General features: G+C 38.4%; 2 protein-coding genes across 2 annotated transcripts; both read right to left on the bottom strand.

Moving 5' to 3' along the window:
• Nucleotides 1-3,629: 3,629 nt before the first annotated feature.
• On the bottom strand, nucleotides 3,630-9,529 carry LOC109630058 (zona pellucida-like domain-containing protein 1). The gene is made up of 10 exons (XM_069534239.1): nucleotides 9,331-9,529; nucleotides 8,661-8,881; nucleotides 8,094-8,278; nucleotides 7,920-7,992; nucleotides 7,676-7,773; nucleotides 6,585-6,665; nucleotides 6,098-6,266; nucleotides 5,908-6,010; nucleotides 5,529-5,549; nucleotides 3,630-5,358 (listed from the first exon to the last, which is right to left on the bottom strand). Exons 1-10 carry the CDS (start codon nucleotides 9,425-9,427, stop codon nucleotides 5,222-5,224), a joined length of 1,185 nt encoding a protein of 394 aa, XP_069390340.1. The 5' UTR covers nucleotides 9,428-9,529; the 3' UTR covers nucleotides 3,630-5,221.
• A 1,839-nt stretch (nucleotides 9,530-11,368) lies between these two features.
• LOC109630184 (zona pellucida-like domain-containing protein 1) lies at nucleotides 11,369-18,836 on the bottom strand. The gene is made up of 10 exons (XM_020088204.2): nucleotides 18,455-18,836; nucleotides 16,293-16,513; nucleotides 16,016-16,197; nucleotides 15,563-15,635; nucleotides 14,117-14,214; nucleotides 13,678-13,758; nucleotides 13,294-13,465; nucleotides 13,109-13,214; nucleotides 12,636-12,665; nucleotides 11,369-12,418 (listed from the first exon to the last, which is right to left on the bottom strand). Exons 1-10 carry the CDS (start codon nucleotides 18,591-18,593, stop codon nucleotides 12,246-12,248), a joined length of 1,275 nt encoding a protein of 424 aa, XP_019943763.1. The 5' UTR covers nucleotides 18,594-18,836; the 3' UTR covers nucleotides 11,369-12,245.
• Between the last annotated feature and the right edge of the window lie 1,326 nt (nucleotides 18,837-20,162).

Raw genomic sequence — 20,162 nt, forward strand, 5'->3', positions numbered from 1 at the left:
TCCTCTCAGTATTTATAGAGCCAATATTTCCAAACAGATGATGACCATGAGGCTATCAGAGTTTGGTCTGGCATGAAAAAATATCATACAGAAAGTATTTTGATGACATCAAAAATATTTTGAAATAAATGAATATATTGCTCAGACAAAAAAGGAGGGCTTTGTGTTCTGACCTTTTTTCTGTAACCACATTATCCAGCACACTTTGGCAATCAGAGTTCCTGATTGTGTTCATTTATTGCCAAGGAGCTTGTCACATTTCACATTTCAAAAATGTTATCCCAGTAACTATTTTAACAATAATGATTCAAACTTTTGTCACTCTCATTCAAATGTTCCATCACAACTAATTTCATAGTTGGCATTTAGCTGAACTTGCTGGGATCTGATTGGCTCTAAGTTTTGTTCTCTATCCCTAAATTTATACCAGTCCAGTTTTTTTTCTTTCCGGAGTTGAATGTCTGACTCTCAATCTCCACGGCAACTGATTTATTTTAGAAAATCTATGCTTATCACAGGATTAAGCTCTCATATTCACACATCACAAGTTGTGCTTCAAGCTACACGCCAATCAAATTGTTTTCACGATCAGCTCAAACTGTTTTCATGATCAGCTCAAACTGTCTTCCCTTCCTTTGAGTTGTCTGTTTGCCTTACATTCCGCAGTGATCAATGATTGGAAATAATCTTCCCTTGTAAGACATTTTCGGTCAAATGGGCACCGGCACAGTTTGTTGAAACAGCCCCTGAAGGCTCAACATTGTGTTCTGGTGTCCTACATTCACCCTTGTCCACTCCCACTCTCCACACTAATTGGACCAACACTACAGCCCCTTCACATACACAGCACTGAGACTGCACTTGGACATATGCTGCATTCATTCATATGCTGCATCTATACGCAACATAAATACCAGCTGCCGACTAAAAAACCTTGTCAAGGCCTTGATGAAATTGCCAGAATGTTGAGATTGAGGACGAGAATGAGGTTTTGATTTGATAAGAAAAAACTCATAATATTAATTTTATGATTTTGTTGCAGTTCACCTCTACCAAACATTTCCTCCAGGCAAGTTCCTCCAAGTCTGTGTTGTTCTTTCTTTGAAACAGAAAGTTTCTTGCACAGTATATTCTTGATACTTACGGAATGTGGTGCTGATGTGCCAAAAGATTTAGGATTTCATTATTTGTGAAACCTGCACTCAAGTATAACTTAACAAGATGCTCCACATTTTGTATTTTAAACCAGGCAACAGGCCGATCTTCTAATATTCCTCCTTTAAAATGAAATATAAAATTATGACATTATTATCCACCAGCATTTGAATTCCCCCGTCTTTATTTCTTGTAATATTACAACTTTAGTCTCGTAATATTGTGACTTTATCCTTAAAATATTGTTTCCCTTTATGTGGCCAGTATACTCCACTGTACTAGTAACTTTAAACAGGGAAATTATATCCTGGTTTTTGCTTTGTTGGTGCCATGAAGAAATGTTGGCATGGATGGAAATAGATTATTTAAACTGAGATTATTCCTCCTCGTCCAAACCTGATGCCATATGAACCCTTCTGCACCTCAACCGCCAACAGTGGAGATTTGGGTGTGTCAGTGGTAACTAATGTAGCCTGGAGCAATTAGCCTCAAGCAGAGATGACGAGCAGTGGTCTTCTAAGATCACTTCTTCATAACAGATTTATTCATTTTTAAAGGGGAATTTATCCGACAGCTAGCTTCCACAGGCAGTGCAAATCTGTCAACCTGTGTTCTATTGATGCAGTTTTCCTTAAAATGTTGGTTTAACGACAAACAGTTGCTGATATTAAACATTCGGTTTAGCTTGCAGTTTCATATTGCTGAGCTCAAACTCAGAGTCTGAGTCTGACCGATCACAGCTTGAATGAAGACACTTTGTGCTTAGATGAAATGATCAACACAGTGCTCACATGTGTCCATTATAGCTGAGGCTAGGAAACAATTAGCTAAAAGCACAATGGAAATGGAGACTGGGAGAAAACTGGCCTAAATCTGTCCAAGGTAAGAAAATGTACTCTCTCTGAAGCCCAACAAGTCAGGAGGGGGGATTGTGTGTGCTGGCCTGTTTCAAGAAATAGTCACACAAGACATATTTGTGAGCTTTGAATGTATTGATAGGTATAGGCTTATTGGTACTTTGAGACAAGCCAGACTAGTTACCAAGCCTAAGCTCTAGTGTCCAGCTTGCATGGTTGTCAGTTTGGCAAATATCAGATAAGACAGTGTTGTCAATCTTTTCATCCACAAGAAACCAATATTCACAAATCTTGGGATGTATAAAACATGTGCAGGAGGTAACAAAGAAAAGCTGCCCTATAGGCCTCTCATTCTTCTGCTGGCTGTGATGTGACGTGATTATGACATTACACTTTGCCCAGTTTCCCAGCTTCATTCATTACAAAAGGTTAATGGAACGGCTGGACCCTCCTGCATGACTTTGCCTGTTCAGCAGTCCAGTAGATCAAGTCTTACCTTTGTAAAGTTTTTCTCATTCACCTGCCTTGAACCCATCCCGCTTTCTTCCCTTTGTATCACATTAGAACATCACATCAGCTCGTTAGCACGGCTGTCACTGTTTATTCAAAGCCATCATATTCCAGGAGTCTTCTTATTCATATGCCCGCCCTAAATCACAGCTGGTCCATCAATTTTTCATGATTTTGCTGTCTACGAAACTTTATGTATAGCCTTAAGACAGACTCATATGCATATTAATTAGAATGGAAATGACAGGACAATTATTCTTTCAGCTGAGGACAAAACAAAACGTTGGGCTGATAAAAAAAAGTGCAATTTCATCCTCACTGACAGAATTCATGTCTTTTGCAGAAAATAGTCTTAAATAAACACAGCTCTGATGGCAGTAATACAAATGCCGCTTGTAAAGATGTATCACAACATGACTTGATTTAAAAGTGATAAGATACAATAAAATATGCATCGTCAGGAGCAGCAAGTGCGATACAGATTTTCACTCTGTTTTCCCCACAGCTATTAACATTTTAGAGGGCAACACAGCTGGTTCCAAAGGTTAATGTCCACACCATTAGAGAGCGACAGAGCGTGCGTTTATCCCTGTTTTTTAATTAAATTACAGACAACTCACAAAGGGTGATTTATCCTGAACATACAGTCACTGCAGTCCTAATGGAGCGCTAGCTCCCAGCTCAGCTGATTTATCCCCCTTATGTTTCAAAGTGGGTCGTCTTGTCACGGAGTTTGTCATGGCCTACTTAACAAAACAGGAACTCACGATTAGACCATTTGTCAAGCCAGCTGATTGCTTTGCTCATTGTTTTTATGGTGTACATGAGATGACATCTGACTTTTCACTGGGTCACTCATAAAATCAGTCTCACCGTCGAATGACCACATAAATATGGGAAGTAGCAGCGACTTGTGAACTTTCCATTTCTTCACAGATGATGATATAACTTACCTTTGAAGAGAAATATGCTTGTGGTGATGTCAGGGCAAAACATTAATCTAATCCTGATTGAATCAAAACATTTAGGAATGATTATCTTGATTCTGAGGCAGTATTTATGGAGATTTCCTCGATACTTAACAATCTACAGAAATAATTAAAATCATTAAGTACTCACACTCTGCAGGTGGTTATTAGTGAAAATATGAAATTAAAGAAATGGTGATTAGACACCCTCTAGTGGAGGATCATTACAAAAACATCCCTCCACAAACCCCAGTACAATGTTTCTTTCATCCTTTGCTTCCAAGGCTCAAAGTGAAGGAGCCTCCTGAAAATATGAATTTGAAATACTTCTATTCATATTGAACAGCTCCACTTTTTGTATGATCTACATTCCTCCAGTCATAAAACAACACAGAAGTTTGTGTGCCAGATATACCAACTCTTATGAATGAATCCGTTTTATTTCCTTATGTTACTAGGTTCAGAGATGAGGAAAATCTTCTTTTGTCTGTGGATTCATTTCATGTGGAGTATAAAATCCTCTCTGTGACTTCGGCACTCACAGCACGCACATTTTAACTGCAGGTGAGTGTCTGCTGTTAGAAGACACGACCTCTTGTTTCATATCCTGCAAGCTTTAATAGTAATAATGCATGCGTGACAAAATATATGGCGCAAATATACACACAAGACATCATGTACATAGTTTCTCAGAACAGTTGGTACATTATTACAAGCATTACAACTGGGTAAATCCCCCTGATATTATGCAGGTTTCAATATATCATCCAAACAAGCCAATTCTGCAAATAAATAACTAAATGAACCTGCTCATACTGTTGGTATCGATGCAGTTCATATGATACCTTTTTAAATTAGGTGTGCAGTCTGTATGTGCAGCAGAATGCAGAGTGATGTCTCTAAAATTCAGTAATTATGCATGAATTTCTACATACAACATGTCCACTCTGGCTCGCACAAAAAATAATCTAGCCTGCATCAGAAGTAGGAATGTGCAATCCACTGTCTGTGTCATTCAGGTTCAGGATTCATACACAGATTTATAGACGGGCGTGTCAAAAAAAACAAGAAGTCTGAGTACATGAATCCAAGAATATTTACATACTGACAATAAATCTAATTTAACAGAAATGTAAAATCTCACATTTGTCGCCATGCATACTTTTTCTTTAACTTTCACTCCAGCTGCTAGAGGAAAAGTTCACTATGGTAAAATGTTCTTGACAAGAAGATTGATGCCGCTCTCGTGTCTGTTTCTTATCACTGTGTGTTTAGACCATAGACTGTATATAAAGATATATAAACTGGTTTAGACAAACTATATATATATATATATATATATATATATATATTCATATATATATATATACATATATAGGTTCAGACAGATCCTGGCTCTTCAAGTAATATCTTGTTTTTTCAACTTTATACTAAAAACAAATATGCAGATTGACAGTTTGCTGTTCAGTGAGGAGTTTTCTTTTCTTTCTTCTCTGTCTGTCTTTTCTTTTCTTTCATCATCGTAATGGGTGCATTATACAGACATCACCTTCTATTGCTTGTGGCAGTCTGTGAAAGGTCGGACAGAAACATTAAGTGTTCCAATCAATAGTTGGATTCAGTACATCAGAGTCCTACATACATACATTAATGCACCTCCACCAGCATGTGAATGTCACCCTGTCAAACTCATTATGTAATTTAGCCTCTCATCAGCATTAAGGGCGGCTGCTAGCTAAGCCGCTTTAGTTTTTGATAAAAAGATGCTGCCATCAAAATGGCCGTCACCCCTATCACAATGAGGACGGCCACGGCAATTCCCAGGCCCACAGACGCGCCCTTGCCATCGGTCTGGGCACCGGACAGCGCTGTGCACAAATGAGAGTGATGCTATTATGGGATGCTTAATTCCAGCAGGCAAAAATAAAATGTTATGACTACAGATAAGAAATGATTTCATTTCTGGAGGAATCTAATTAATAGAAAATGTATGAATGGCTGTTCTCATGGCAATCAGTTCCATAAATAACATACTTACCCTCGTCTTTGGGGAGAATGGCTGCAAGAAAGGCAGAAAAGGTCAGAATCTCGTTATGAGGAGCCATTTCATTACATATTTTTATGTTTCCAAAGATATTAAATTTCCAAAAGATATTTGAGAAATAAACTAATTATATTGAGGAATAGAGTGAATGTAAAGAAGAGCAGACAAACTGTACTTTCCTGAAAGTTTGTTGATTAAGATGATTAATAACAGATTAAAAGCAGGAATCCAATTATTTTTCTATTGACTAATTTTAACTTGAAATAGTTTCTATGATAACTTCCCCATCTGAGTGTTAAAGGGCTCGTGTTTTGGCCATTTACATGTTCTTCATTTCAGAATGCCGTCAGATAAGGAAACATAGAGGACTTACAGCTGTCTGTCTTGGCCCTTATAGCCACTGTGAGCACAGATGGCTCAGTGATGCCGTCCTGGATGACCGTGGTCTCCACACTCCTCCTCTTCCTGCTGCATCTCTGTGGATCAGAGCAGACTTTGAGTAAAGAAGGATCTGGCTGGAACTGGACATTGCTGCTTGAAATGAATGTTGCACCCTCCTGTACCTTGAAGGTGCTGCAGGTGCTGCGCTCACAGAGCCGGGTAATGCAGTGCAGATAGTAGGTGGAGATGGTCGCGTTCTGCTGCTCGATGAAGCGGAACACTGGGAAGTAGAAGCGGGCCTTTTGGCTATCGCCGTTCTCCAGCATGGTGGTCAGCTGATCTACGGAGCACCTTTCAATAAAAGGCGTACCTCACAAATGCCCAATTTGCACACGGATACATACAAGCAGTGTATTAATGATAGAAAGGCAGGGAGTTGAAATCAAGACTAGGGCTCTCTTTGAATCTAGAGGTAGCTGTGGTTTACTCATTACACGGACGACAGGAAAAGCTGCAGGTATATATGGTTTAAATTTAAAGCTGGACTGCTGGAACGAGAGACAGAGCTCATTATCAGGCCTTGATGGACTGGAAGAAACTTAAGAGTTACAAAAGGTGGACAGCTCACACTTTCTTTTCCAAAATGTTTTAAGGTGTTTTGTGACTTACGAGACAAACAGATTAAAGGAGGTGTCGTTGGAGGGCAGCGGAGACACTGAGGCGTAGCACCGGTCCAGGAGCACAAAGTACCTGTGAAGAAACAATGAGGGCCACAGCCTTGAGTCAGAGACTCCAGGTCACAGGTGGAATCCTCACATTTACAGTCAATTGAGGCACAGTCGAGTGGTTGAAGACTAGAGGAGATGGAAAACGTGTTTTTATTAAGCAATCAATCAGCTGTCAGTTCCCTTTTAGTTTTAGTTTATTTTATTTATATTTTTATTTCTTGCTTCAATTTGTTGCCATTTATTTACATTTTAGTCATTTATATAAAGAAATGAATTGATGTTATTTTGATGTTAATTACAACTGGAGACATTCAGGATTTCACACTATTAAAACACTATTAACACATTTTGTAGAATAAACATCAGTGAGTGAACTGTTAAGACTAAGATCTTAACGGAGGGTTTATCGCTTCTCTGGTTGACGGTGTCTGGTCTAAACTGTGAAACATATGATCACCTGTAAGCTTTTCAAGATTCCTCTACACTTTGCTGTGTACGAGTGAGACCACAAAGAACTTTTTAACTCCTGAGTTCTTTCTTTATAGCTGTGGTGGCAGAAGTGACTTTGAACCTTTACTTATCTAAGAATAATCCATTACAAGTTCAACAATCCTGCGAAAAATCTGTAAAACCAAATAAAAGACCATGTGCTTGAGGTATCAAGTTTTGCAATCTTAATATTGATGTATCATTAAATATATTAACAGGTCATTAAACTGATGCATTTTATTTATTTAATCCAATTTTAATGGATTTCAATAGTTAATAGTGTAATAGTAAGTGTATACAACTGTACATATGCATAATTGAAAAATGTTTATATGTTTAATATGTAAAATCATACGATGCACATGAAATGCTCTAGTCCTAACTAATTTTAATATGTGGAGTAAAATGTACAAAACTTCATAAAATGGGATTACTTAGTGTCTTAGAATCTTAAATGCACTATTCTATTAAGTTTGATAAATACAGGTCCGGGTCTGAACACGACACAGAAAAGGCGTGTTATATAATGTTTACAGTTCTTACTGTGATGTCAGGTTGGATGCAACAACCTCCACAAAGATGTTTGTCCTCAGTTCCACACCCAGAGGTGGCATAAGAAGGGGCTCGGCGTACTTATCATCCTGGCAAAGGAACAGAGGGTTGATGATTAAGATTGAAAAAAACGATAAAAGCTGTTTCATAAGATTAATCATCAACAGTTACACATTAAACAAACGTGTTGAGGTGAGGGAATGTATAGTGAGTGAGATGTGGTGTAAGGTGGCACCTTGTACAAGGCCATGCTCAGAGTACTGATGAAGCTCCCATTGTTGTCCTTCACAGCAGTGGTGGAGGATGACCTGCGAGGCAAAAGACGAATGAGACCACACTTGTCACGCCAGCGAAACGTGGGTGGTGCTAATGTATGTTTTTAACCCACATAGGATAATTGTACACTCACACATCCACCTGGGTGTTGTTAATGAGATACTCCAGAGGATAAGCACACGAGTAGTAATACTTGAGCTCTGCGTTGTAGGTGATGGTCCCGATGGTTGGGTCGAAGGATCGCACCAACCCGCTGACATTGACGGTCTGGATGTTGGAGAAGTCGGAGAAGATTCCCGTCCCTGGCACACTCGTGGTCTGAGGAATTATTCAGGAGGAACATGATTATTTAAGAAATGATTAAAAATAAATGGTGGCCATCGTCTTTCAGCACAGCATGAAGCAGTGATGAAATCACATCATAAAGTGGAACAGCTCTCTAAACTTTCTCCCTCTCCACAGAGAGGATTGCATCCATCTGTGTTACATTAAGTCAAGAGCAGCCTGATTCGTCTCATCTGAAAATCCTCTTATTTCCCTCCTCTCTTCTCTTCGCCTCCTCGTGCTCGGCCCAAAACACAGCTTCCCTTTCAGTTTCTTAAATCTGCTCTAACTCTCTTTAGCTGAAAATGAACAAGCCCCATGATCACCTCCACCACCGAGAGTTAAATTCAGGATACTTTATTGATGCAACACTCACCAAGAAATTACTACCACAGGCGTTTCCCTCTCTGATAGGGAAGCTGAATCTCATCACAGGTGGTGCCACAGAGGTGTCCAGCATCCCCTTGCAGGCCACATTGTCCCGGATGCGGTTCAGGATCAGTAAACTCTCGTTGTATCCGGTGTACACCACTGGGCAGATTTGAATAGCCAGCTCGATGGCAGACGTGCCACACATCACCGCGATATCAGTATATTCTGAAGACGATAAATAAGTCACTGAAAGACTGAATTGAAATGAATTTCACTTGTTTTAGTAGAAACGTACCAATGAGAACGACTTTGCAAATTACAACGGAGGAAAAGCGTCAAAACAATTTTGAAAAATACGATGCATACATAGGCGTATGCTAAAAAACTAAAATATATTCAAAACAATTATATTAAATTATAAGAATAAAACACTCCACCACCAGCACCGTTAATACAATCTGAAAATCGAGCAGAAAGAAATTCATATAAAATTTTTTGTCCCATCCACGATTTTATAGTGAGGACACATTTGTACCATTGGAAATATTACTCCTCGAAGTGTGCTTATTAAATATCTCAACTAAAGTCAATATTGCTTCCCAAAAGGTCTTCATGTGAAAAATCAATACAACCCGTCTTGTCTGAAACCAGATTGTGAGAACAAGGGTCTTTACCTGGTCTTCTGGCATAAACTCCACAGTCGGATAAGCTGAGGGCCTCTCGGCCCACAATACACAGGGAGGTCAGGATGAGCAAGCTGAATAAAGCCATGTCCCCACTCTGCCTTCTGTGACAAAACTGGGGCAAACACAACAGATGTCAGACATAGAAAATCCAGAAAGAAAATCCAGAAGAAATCATTTGTAAATCCACTGAGGTGATTTCTACGAAAAGAAAAAACTTTTTTTAGATGCTTAATCCAGAGCTGTCAATCAAGGAATCTTAGCCAGATGTTATCTCAGCCGGGACCTTACCTCCACAGTCTCTTTGCTGGTTTAGGATAAGAGAGCAGTGGGCTGTTTTATATATGGTGAACTTGACTGTTGTGTAGTCACAGCCCTGTTTTAGGATTGGATGGAAACAGGGTCAATGCCACTTTGGTGTGGCTGCCTCAGTTTGCGCACGAACAATTCAGTTTTTGTGGCTGAGGTGCTGTGGTCCTCTCCTGGAGGCAAATGATGAAACCCAACACAGTGGCCTTCAAAGTCACATTTTTAAACAAGTCCATGAGGCCTTTGTGACTTTGTGTGTGAAACCCAGCCCCCCTTTTCCTTAATATGAAACTTAATAAAGTTAGGGTATGTATGGTTTGTTGTCAACTGGGACCTCACTCATAATAGACAGAGAAGGAGCTGTTGTCTTGTGAGGTGTCTATGTTAATGTCACCTTTAATTAACATATCACCAAAAGTATTATATATGTTGTTTTTTGACATTGTTATATTAGTGTCATGTTATTATGAAAATACATATTAATCAGACTGACAGCATGACAGACATTTATCATGTTTTTATGTAACCTGGACAAGATTAAAGTTAGAATATTTGTCATTGCTGCGTCAGAGGTTGAAGAAAGTACAAATGCAAATTTATTTGAAATGGAGTATTGTTTTAAATTTAGTTAATGTTGAAGTTTAACTTAAAGTAAAGAATCGAGTGACCCTTAGAAACCTGATCTTGTCAGATGAGCCACCTGGGAAGACAAAACTCTGATCGGGGACAAGTTGGAAGATGGGTGTCACTGTCAATCTTTTGTAAACTACACGGCCGAATGCAGGACAAATTGTCATTGTCATGACGTGTGCACTTGAACATGTTATGTCTTTCTGTCATCTCGCCCACACACACACTCTCCCTCATGTATATTACTTACAGCGTGTATACGTTTTCTTCAGTGTCAACGTCCAAAGCGTCATTTCCATCGTGGGAGGAGAGTTTAATCAATTACAGCAGATCATAAACTGAGAAAGAAGGAGATATGATAGCATTTATTCCTCTCATTTCAGTTATCTGTGGTCATTGTGGACTCTGAATACATCACAAAATGGCTGTTGAAATGAAGGATTAAGGTGATAAAGAGCATTGGATGCAGCAGAGCCATGCGGGTCACAAAAACACCCGCAGAGTCAGACATGTGAGACGCAGCAGCCGCCCAGTAGACGTTTATATAGGTCATCGTAAAAGAAAATCAATAAAGGAAAAATTGAAAGATTAATTCTGGCGGTCATCAAATGAGCCCCGGTGTTTTTTTCATTTCCCTGGAAATTGGAGAAACCACAAGGCTGTGACTGCTGAGGCTGTTGTTAAAGAACTTTACTGATCGTAGTAGGATAAATCACCTAAGAAATGCCTTGAAAGTTTTTACCCACAATACAAATATTACCTTTACAGCAGCCAACCACCAGGGGGCGATCAAGACACTTAGATGATTCTTCGACTGATTCCTTTTAAAATACCTGTTTAAAGTGAAAGTTTAAAGGGACAATTTGGGAAACGTGTGGTAAGTATGTGGCTACAGCCAGGATAATAGTTTAGCTTAGCATGGACTAAAAAAGATGAAGTTACTGAATTACAAGAAGTACAACTTTTACAAAGCAGCTCAGAGCCAAAAATAAATGTACATCATTTACATTTTAAACCTACTGATATTGCAGCAGAAGCTGAATTGAAACAAGCAACAATACAGTCACATTTTAAAGCACTGAATGTTAATTTGTAACTTTTATTAGTATACAGGGTTCTACGTGCTACACATTTTAAATGTTTACAGCGCTATGCCACAAAAAACAACTCTGAATATAAAATAAGATAGCATGTCCTCAAATACACACTAAATATAACTGTTGTTTGTTCGTAAGGCTTTTCTAAACAGTTACATTATTTATGAAACAACAAATGACCAAAACAATGAGGTATCAAAGGCAATAAATACACAAGACCTAAAACAATACAGTACAATTTTTTATAATGTGTTCTGAGTAACACACACATGCAAACACATCAGTATTGCTTTGTTTAAATCAGTGTGCTGTCAGTACAAAGAAGGGTGAGAGTTTATAATACAGTCAATGATTTCCAGTGTCATTTTGTTGTATAATAATTCTACCTAGTTCCTAAAAATAGAGCAGAAGAGCAGTAGAAGAAAAGAAAGGGAACAAACAATCAGGCATTATACAGAAATAAGATATAAAGTGTTACTGTAAATTTGGGGTACCTGCAGTAAGACTGAAATTGGAGAAACAACGATTAATTAATAACGATTTAATTATTTGAACTATGTTCTGCTCCTTGTGTTTTATCATTTAGGAATATTGAGTTTACTATGGGCATGTGTGCTCTGTCATGTACTCAAGGTACTTATACTTTGTATATATTCAGCTGATTCACAGTAGGGTCCTAATGTCTGTGGCCACATTTTCAATGCGACTTTGGGCCATATTGTACATTTGTCATGTTTCTTACACTTGACTTAAAAATAAGTACTGGTGGGAACTAATAAGAACCTGACGTTTAAGCTGATAACGCAAGATCACCCTGTAAATCAGTGGCTGTATTAGAAAGTTATACTCAATATGTAATATACAGTTTATTCATTTGAAGCTGGGGTTCCAAACACCTGAGGCTGAGGTCGTTGGGAGGCGGGACTTCTGCATGAGGCGAAGTGACAGCAGGAAGAAGCTTATGCTGACCCCGCCCAGGATGACCACGCCTGAGATCAGAGCACTGGTCACCGGGTTCATCGGCTGCGAGGAGCCTCCAGATGCTGGTGGGTGGAAAGATGAACAAAAGGAACAGAAGGATGAAGGTGATGTGTTTTTGACACGTGTCTTTCTGTTTTTCTTTTGCTTGTTATCAGAAAGAGGTGGAACCTTTGTGTCATTGCCGTAAATCATCGATTTCCATCAGTATCTTCTATCTGTAATCACAGGTCACATTCAAAACCTTTTTAACGTTGTGTAACATGGCATGAGGAAGCTTACCGAGCTGGGAGTTGTTGACAGGAGTCTCATCTGAAAAATGATTTCAAAGTGTTTATCAGAGTCATTCTTACTGATACTTGAATCTTCACTGTGTATTTACTGATCTTTCTAAATACTAATACATATTTGCTCTAGTGCTGAGAGTTTGATGTCACTCTCTTCTTTGTCTGTTAAATTTGAAGCTACAGTTATTAAGAGTTAGTGTGGCTGTATCTTAAGATTAATCAAATTCTGTTGCTCATTAACATATTCAAGCTAATTGGTTTAATCTGTAGACCAGATTTAACAATTTCAACATTGCTGTACCTGAGTGAGAGGCTGTTTACTGAAACCTTGGTAAAACCACAATTTTTTTTTTCTCTTCCTTAAAAATGAAACAAACAACATTCAAATCTATGACTATGTGTCAGATTGTGTGCCACTACATTCCTAACCCAGGTCTATTCTTTTAAGAGACACTTTATTCTTTATACCACTCCTGGTGATGATCGGTCCTGCAGTGATGACTGCGTTCCCAGACGCTGATGGTTGGGAATCAAGACTCTCCTCTGCATCCCGCCTCCGCCGTCGCCCACAAATCTGTCAATCACATCATCAGAGTCCAGTCCACAGTGAGGTAAGGAGACACACAAACTGAGGTACAGGTTTTTGCACTTACTGGCATGAGCATGATGCAGTCATCGGCCCGGCAAAGCTTGGTGACGCAGTGCAAAAACACAGTCGACATCTTCTGGTGTCTGTGTTTAACAAAACGGAAAACCTCGAAGGAAAAACGCCCCATCTGACTCTTCCCATTCTCGAAAACTGTCGTCTGTGGGTCTTTAGAGCAGCTGTGTCAAAGAGGACATAGATATGCACATACAGGATGATATGGACTGCTACATGCACACTATGAAAATGACAGATTTGATGTATGCTTAAGCACTTAGAAGAAAAAAGTAGCATTCATGAGCATGACCCATTTGGAGGACCTGAATAGGTAATGACTCTCTTTTTGCGGTTCATTAAGTCATCATCTTGAGTAGGAAAAAAACAAGATTACCCAAAGAAAAGGTCATAGCGGAGTTCATCATTAGGATTCCCTGAGGGGGTTGTGTAACAGTAGTCCATCAAGATGTTCCACCTGCACAAGGACAAAACTGTGAGCTGGGATGAGGGATAGAGATCTAACTGCACATGGGAAAATACAACTCGGGCTTTCTCTGCTGCAGGCTGGCGCCTTCCCTTAGAATAATAACATAATGGCAGAGTGAATGTAGGCAAAGCAAAGAAAAAAGACTAATTCCCCGTGTCATTCAAAAAATGATGGTGGGAAAGATGCTGTGATTGACAGAAATATCATGTGTGCTTCACTGAAGTTGTTGTTGTTAATGATATGATATCTGCTGCTACATGAGCAGTATAGCTGTGGAGATGTCTGACATGTTGAAATTATGAGAAAATCAATATCCAATAGTAGAAGATTGGATATTATCTGGAACCTTTTGTCTAAGTTTGTGGCTTTCACAGCAGCAAATACTCTGGTTTTCAGAGCCAGTCCAGCCATTGGAATAGAAAGAGGTTGATTGTATGTTGAATCCTGTGGAGAACAAGAAAAACATGAGATAAGGAACAAATAAGAAAAACAGTCACATAGTGAGTATAGTATAAGGCTTTTAGTACTCTGTTTGTGATATTGTCTACAAATCCATTGAAAGGACATAAACCAACAATGCATTGGTCCAAAACTTTCCTCTTGTAAGAAGTGACAGAAGGTTACATAGTTTAATAGTCACATTTTATTGTTAGGTGACCTCTAGTGGCTGTGACATTATGACAGGAGCAAAGGAGGAAGTCAGGTCATGTCGCTGCCCTGTCACTGGCACTCGGCCCTAAACTCATTTGTTCATAGTCTGGACACAACATTTAAAATCAGGTAAAACCATTTGAGTCAGTGGATCAAATGTAGAGGCTTTTAAGAGTCTGTGATGATTTTGACTGGAAGAACTCAATGTGTGTCCATAGCCAGTTACCTCTCTTTATCTTTGATAGTAAAGACAGGCGTTCCTCTAGGATCTATCTTGGGACAAAATTTGCTTTCTAAATAAATGGTTTTAGGATTACAAACAGCAAACATGCACATTTATGCAGATAACATATTACAAATGTCACTGGTTGAATTTAAAAATGATATTCAACTCAACTCAACACAATGTATGATTTTCACACATTCTCGCTCATCACCTACTGAGGAGAGTGTTACCTCGATTTGATGACAAGTTGATCTGCGAGCCTATATTAAAACTCTATAAAAAACTATAAAGAAGTTAGGTTTCTGTTTTTAATAAAAAAATACTTTTCATTTACCGGTAATGTAAGAAAAAGATGAGTCTAAAGTACTTTTTTGTGAGTATTAGATTATAATGATGTAATTTATATGCATCTCAATCACTTAATGATTCATAGAATTAGATGATATAAAAATATGAATATAAATGTTTGTTTTCTAAAACAGATCTAAGAATTGTATATCTACCAGGAAACAGTATTTTTTTTGGCAAACTTTAATCAAACAGGTGTATATACTACATTTTGTGTGTGTTCGAGTTAGAGCCTTGTTAATTGTCGGTTTTGAGCATTTCATGGAATTTGTTAACAACAACAGAAATATACCTACAATTATCCTTTTAAGCATAAATCATGTTTAGTTGACAAATTAATTAAAAGAAAGCACAAGCGTGATTCAAAGTTCATGAACTCAATCATCATTAATTATTTGATTTGTTATTTACAATAAGAATGAGACATCATGGGCTGGTGATGATTCAGAGATCATGAACTCAATCTTCATCAAATGTATTTCTGAAACTCATAATTAAAAGCTTCATGAATTGCAGTAAATAAAAATGAATGTATACAAAAAAAGGTTCCTGTGGCTGCAAACTCACATTATACAGGATCATATTCAACGTGCTCACAAAGGTACCATTGCCGTCCTTGACAGAAACAGCAGCAGAGGAGCTGTGAAGAGTTCAACACAGTTACTTCAATGCTATTTTTCTTCTTTTTGGAGATGGTGTACTTAAAAAATAACATTTTGAAAGCCGATGGTGGGATGTGATGCAATCACAAAGTTAGAGTATATTTATTTATTTACATGACTGAAAGACGACAGTGTAGAGGAAGTAAATTAGCATCTCAAACATTAGAAGGAATACTTCTTAAAATATTATAAGACACAAACCCTTCAGGCTTTTAAACTAAAAGGCGTATCATTACCACCGTTGAGGAAAAAACTGTTCTTCATAAAAAAAATAATTAAAAAAAAAAATCTATTTCACCGACTTCATGAGGGCCAAGCTTTCTTTTGGTACTGAAGGAGTTTTTTGTTCGCAACTTACGATGCCAGCTGTGAGTTGTTGACCAGGTACTCCAGTGGATAGCTGCAGCTGAATTTATACAACAAACCGGGCAGGTAGCTGATTATAGCTGGTGGGTCAGGGGTGTCGATATAGCCTGAGATGTTACCAATTTGTACCAAAGACATGTTCCCATAGGCATTGGGCCCGTAGGCTGTGCTGACCTGCAGGAAGAAACACCCCACTCACTTTGTTTTCTCAGGTCAATAAACAGCATAATGAAGTTGCCTATGCATCTTAATGTTTGTGTATTCTTTACCACCAGGCTGTTGCCGCAGGCTTCCAGAGTGCTGAGGCTGATGCTGAACAGGACCGCTGTGGGGAAGGTGTTGTTGTTGACGAAGCCACGGCATTGCATGTCACCATGGTGACCGTTCAGGGCCAAGTCTGCGTCAGTGTAGCCTGAGAACAGCACCGGGCAGAAGTTGATCTTTAAGGTGATGGTCTGGACCCCGCAGTACACGCTGATGTCCCGCTCTCCTGCAGGACCACAGAGGAAGAGAGTTCAGGAAGAAAAGGAGAAGAAGTTTTCAATGGTCTGTTCACACTGATACAAATCCCCATATTGAAAGGTCCATATTGATCAAACTCAGCTGTTCACTAAGTGTGAACAATGTTAATGGAGCAACTGACTCAGAGCAAAGTGTTAAAGAGCAACTTTCAAATGATAACATGTTTATATGCTCGATGCAAAATAATTTTACTGATATACTGATATATATGAAAGTAAAATATTTCAGTTTAAAATTATTCAAGGTTCAGGGTGAAGGAAGGATTCAGTGGCATCTAAATATATCTATCTAAATAATCCTTCTAAGCACCAAGGTGATAAATGCTTTTATATAAATCTATTCAATGTTTGGGCAAAGGCAAAGATAAAATATGAATGCATGTGAGAACTTGAGTTCTTTTTTGGTGCAATTAGGAACTGTACTTTGACATCTTATACCTCTAGATCAAAAGCTTACTCAGCCTTTTCCAAGAACAAAACTCAACAACCAAAGCAGGAGGTCAATAATCCGGTTGCCCGACATGTGTTAAAAGGTCCGGGCTGTTCCCGATTTGACTTGGAGATATTTGTTGGTAACGGGTCGGGTCCAGTGCAGACATTTGTGGGTGCAAGCTTGCAAAATTCTTAGTTTTATTTTTATTCTTAATTATTTTTAGAACAATTAATACATATTTATGAAAATTATGTTTAAAATCTGCCAATAGATAAATCAAAATCTTGCATACTTGACCTTTAATATTCTTATAAAATAGATAGAATAGAAACAGAGGAAATTCACACTGGAGCAGTCAAGTCAATTTGCCAGCTGGTTTTCATCATTATAAAAACAGCGAAGAGTGATTAAAACAACTAATATCAGTTTTATCTATTTGTGCTGCCGCCATCTGGGATCTGATCCAAACCAACTTAATAGACCTGCCTATCTCTCTTTAATCTAAGACGATTGTTAAATACTTAAGAGTTTAATCAAGAAACATTTATTCTGAAGTTTGTGACTATGAGTGAAAAGTATTTTGATTCTATTTTTTAACTTTCAGCTGTTTTTTGATAAATACAGACCCAGGCTGACACATTTAAAACAGGACATCTGTAGTATTAAGATATTGCAAATGTGATAAGACAATCAACGCTTAAGAAGAAAGAAATCAATCATCATAGTTCAAAGAGGCAGAATCAGGCACATTCAAAAAGAAGATGCATTAGACAAAAAAGGTCATTTTCAAACATTATCTTTGTAGTAGCTGTGGAAAAAATTGATATTATACTGTATCTGCACTCACCTCCGTTTATTTTTAGTCAGGGACATCTAGCTAAAAATAATACAGTTTAGTAAAACAAAGCTGTAATTAACCCTGACTTTATAAAAGTTGTAGTGTTAAAAAAGAGGTTTTAATTTAATCTGCTTTTGTCTTGTATTGTGTAAAACTGAGAGGTGTTTGCACTTTAGTTTTGAAGGATGTAGATTCTGAGACAGGAGAACGAAGAAGCACTAAGAATATTTACTTATATGTAAATTTAAATGTATGTATTATTTGTAAATATGTAATACATATAATTCAAACATATATTTACATAATAACATGTGCAAACATATGAAAAGATATTTAAAAGGCACGAAAGCCACACCATATATTGATATATATGAATAACTTTGATAGGGTAAATAAATAAATACATATTATATCAATATTAATTCATAATAATATTTTTCACATTATTAGTCCTACAGCCAGTGTCACAATTTGTGTGGAGTGTGTGGAGAAATACTCAATTAATTCAAAGTACAATTGTCAAATTAAAAAACCAGAGCAAATTCCACCCGACAGAATCATTACGTTGTGTTCAATACCTGCAGTCAGAATCAAAGAAGCACAGAGCGAATGAAAAGAGTCTGTCTGCATTATTCTCACCAGGAAACCTGCTGTGGTGGCTGGCGTCACAGTTGTATCCATTAAACTGCGTGGAGACTGGCGCAGCGTTACTCAACAGCAGGAAAATAAAGCACATTCGTGTCATTGCAGCACCTTTGAGAGGTTCGTCCACCATCATCTTCAAAAGGTCAGCATTGCATTAACCACATTCCCCGGGCTCAGGTATGTGTTTAAAAAAAACCGACACTTAAAATTAGATGTTGAAAAACAGCACTCCCTGTTTCCTTGACTCCTTCACACTCTGACCTCTATCAAAGTAGTACAACCTTCTTTCACCAGGTCCCCTAATCCTTTTTATCCTGCTCCCCCTGCCCTCTGTTGCTCATGTTGGCCGAAAACCTCTATTACCCAACTCCTTTTAAACTCAGGTCACCTCTCTTTCCAGCTCATTTCATCCCCCCCCACCCCACACACACACACCTGCTCACCTGCTTCCTGCCTTTTCCAAGGTAATTGTTTGGAACCCCTCATACCCCCCGGATTGTGTCGAGAGAAAGGTTCAACATGTGGCATGTCGTTGTAGTTGGTGGCATTAAAGGCCCAAAACCAAACACAATGGCAATGTTGTGAATCTGTTGTGTTTGCACAGATGAAAAAGATAGAGCGTCTCTTTATCCAAACACTTACAATCCAAACCCGCTGCACTGCAGAACATGGGAAACTCTGTCAGATCTGAATGGCTCGGACAAATCTTTTCATATTGCCCAGAAACCTGAGCGCACTCGGAGGGTTCCCACTCGTCTTTCCTCAGTCTGATCTCTGTCTGTCAGCTCGCACAAACGGTGGGCCCCAGCAGGGGGGCACCCAGCCCGGGAATTAAGCTGTCATCGGCTGCCGCTGCAGCCCCCATTCACATGAACATAAAAGTCAACTCACGGTCTGATGCGGGGCTGTGTGTGGGTAATTGTGATGCACAAGGCAACACTTAGAGTAAAGGTATTCAGTGGTGTATACAGCGACAGTGTGCACTGTTTCAGAAACTAAACGTGGAGACTTGGGTCTGTTTTTCTTCTGACTGAATAAAAACGAAATAAACATGTTCAGCTCGTATCAGTAGAAACAACTTTTTTTTCTTTTAAGTTCTTTGACCTTCAACTGATCTGCAACATTTAAGATTGATGCTGGAGCTTTAATGGATAATTATTTTACTGTCAATACACTCAGGTGTCAGTTTATTAGGTACACCTTGCTAAAACGAATACAGTAGTTCTAGCTAGGTGCAGGTCTACCTGATATTTTGAAAACCAAAGTCAATCTCCTTCACTGAGCCATCAATCCCAGCCCATTACTTCTGACTGAATATGATCGATATGACGACTGAAAAACAGGTAGATTAAGTTTCCTTTTTAAAAGAGGGTAAATTATTTTATTTTCCCTTTTGTGTATTTACAACAGCAGGGTTTCATGTGTGGGACTGAAAATATTCATTTTAATGGAGGAACATTCAGTTCACTGATGGTTTTGGTCTTTTCAGAGTATGAAAAGTATGAAATATTACCAGAGGTGTAAAACTGGTTTAAAGGAAAGTTACCATATAAATCTTTATAATACATCTAAGAAATAGGAGACAAATCTAAAGATTCAGTTACAGAGATTGATTGAACTATTTATAGCATGATCTTACTTTGGGCATGTATAGGTCCACATACGTCATTGCTGACATACCTTTGCATTATGTAAGATGATT

This window comes from Paralichthys olivaceus, chromosome 11, assembly GCF_024713975.1.
Source record: "Paralichthys olivaceus isolate ysfri-2021 chromosome 11, ASM2471397v2, whole genome shotgun sequence".
Taxonomy (NCBI): domain Eukaryota; kingdom Metazoa; phylum Chordata; class Actinopteri; order Pleuronectiformes; family Paralichthyidae; genus Paralichthys; species Paralichthys olivaceus.

Bases quoted from the DNA above. Each gene is read 5' to 3' on its own strand.
- LOC109630184 (XM_020088204.2), bottom strand. From the start codon at position 18,593: ATGATGGTGGACGAACCTCTCAAAGGTGCTGCAATGACACGAATGTGC. The intron at 16,514-18,454 runs GTGAGAATAATG...GTGGTCCTGCAG, and splicing joins CCACCACAGCAGGTTTCCTG to GAGAGCGGGACATCAGCGTG. The intron at 13,466-13,677 runs GTAATCTTGTTT...TCTTTGACACAG, and splicing joins CGCTATGACCTTTTCTTTGG to CTGCTCTAAAGACCCACAGA.
- LOC109630058 (XM_069534239.1), bottom strand. From the start codon at position 9,427: ATGGCTTTATTCAGCTTGCTCATCCTGACCTCCCTGTGTATTGTGGGC. The intron at 7,993-8,093 runs GTGAGTGTACAA...TTTGCCTCGCAG, and splicing joins AACAACACCCAGGTGGATGT to GTCATCCTCCACCACTGCTG. The intron at 6,011-6,097 runs GTACAGGAGGGT...TCTGATCCACAG, and splicing joins GCACCTGCAGCACCTTCAAG to AGATGCAGCAGGAAGAGGAG.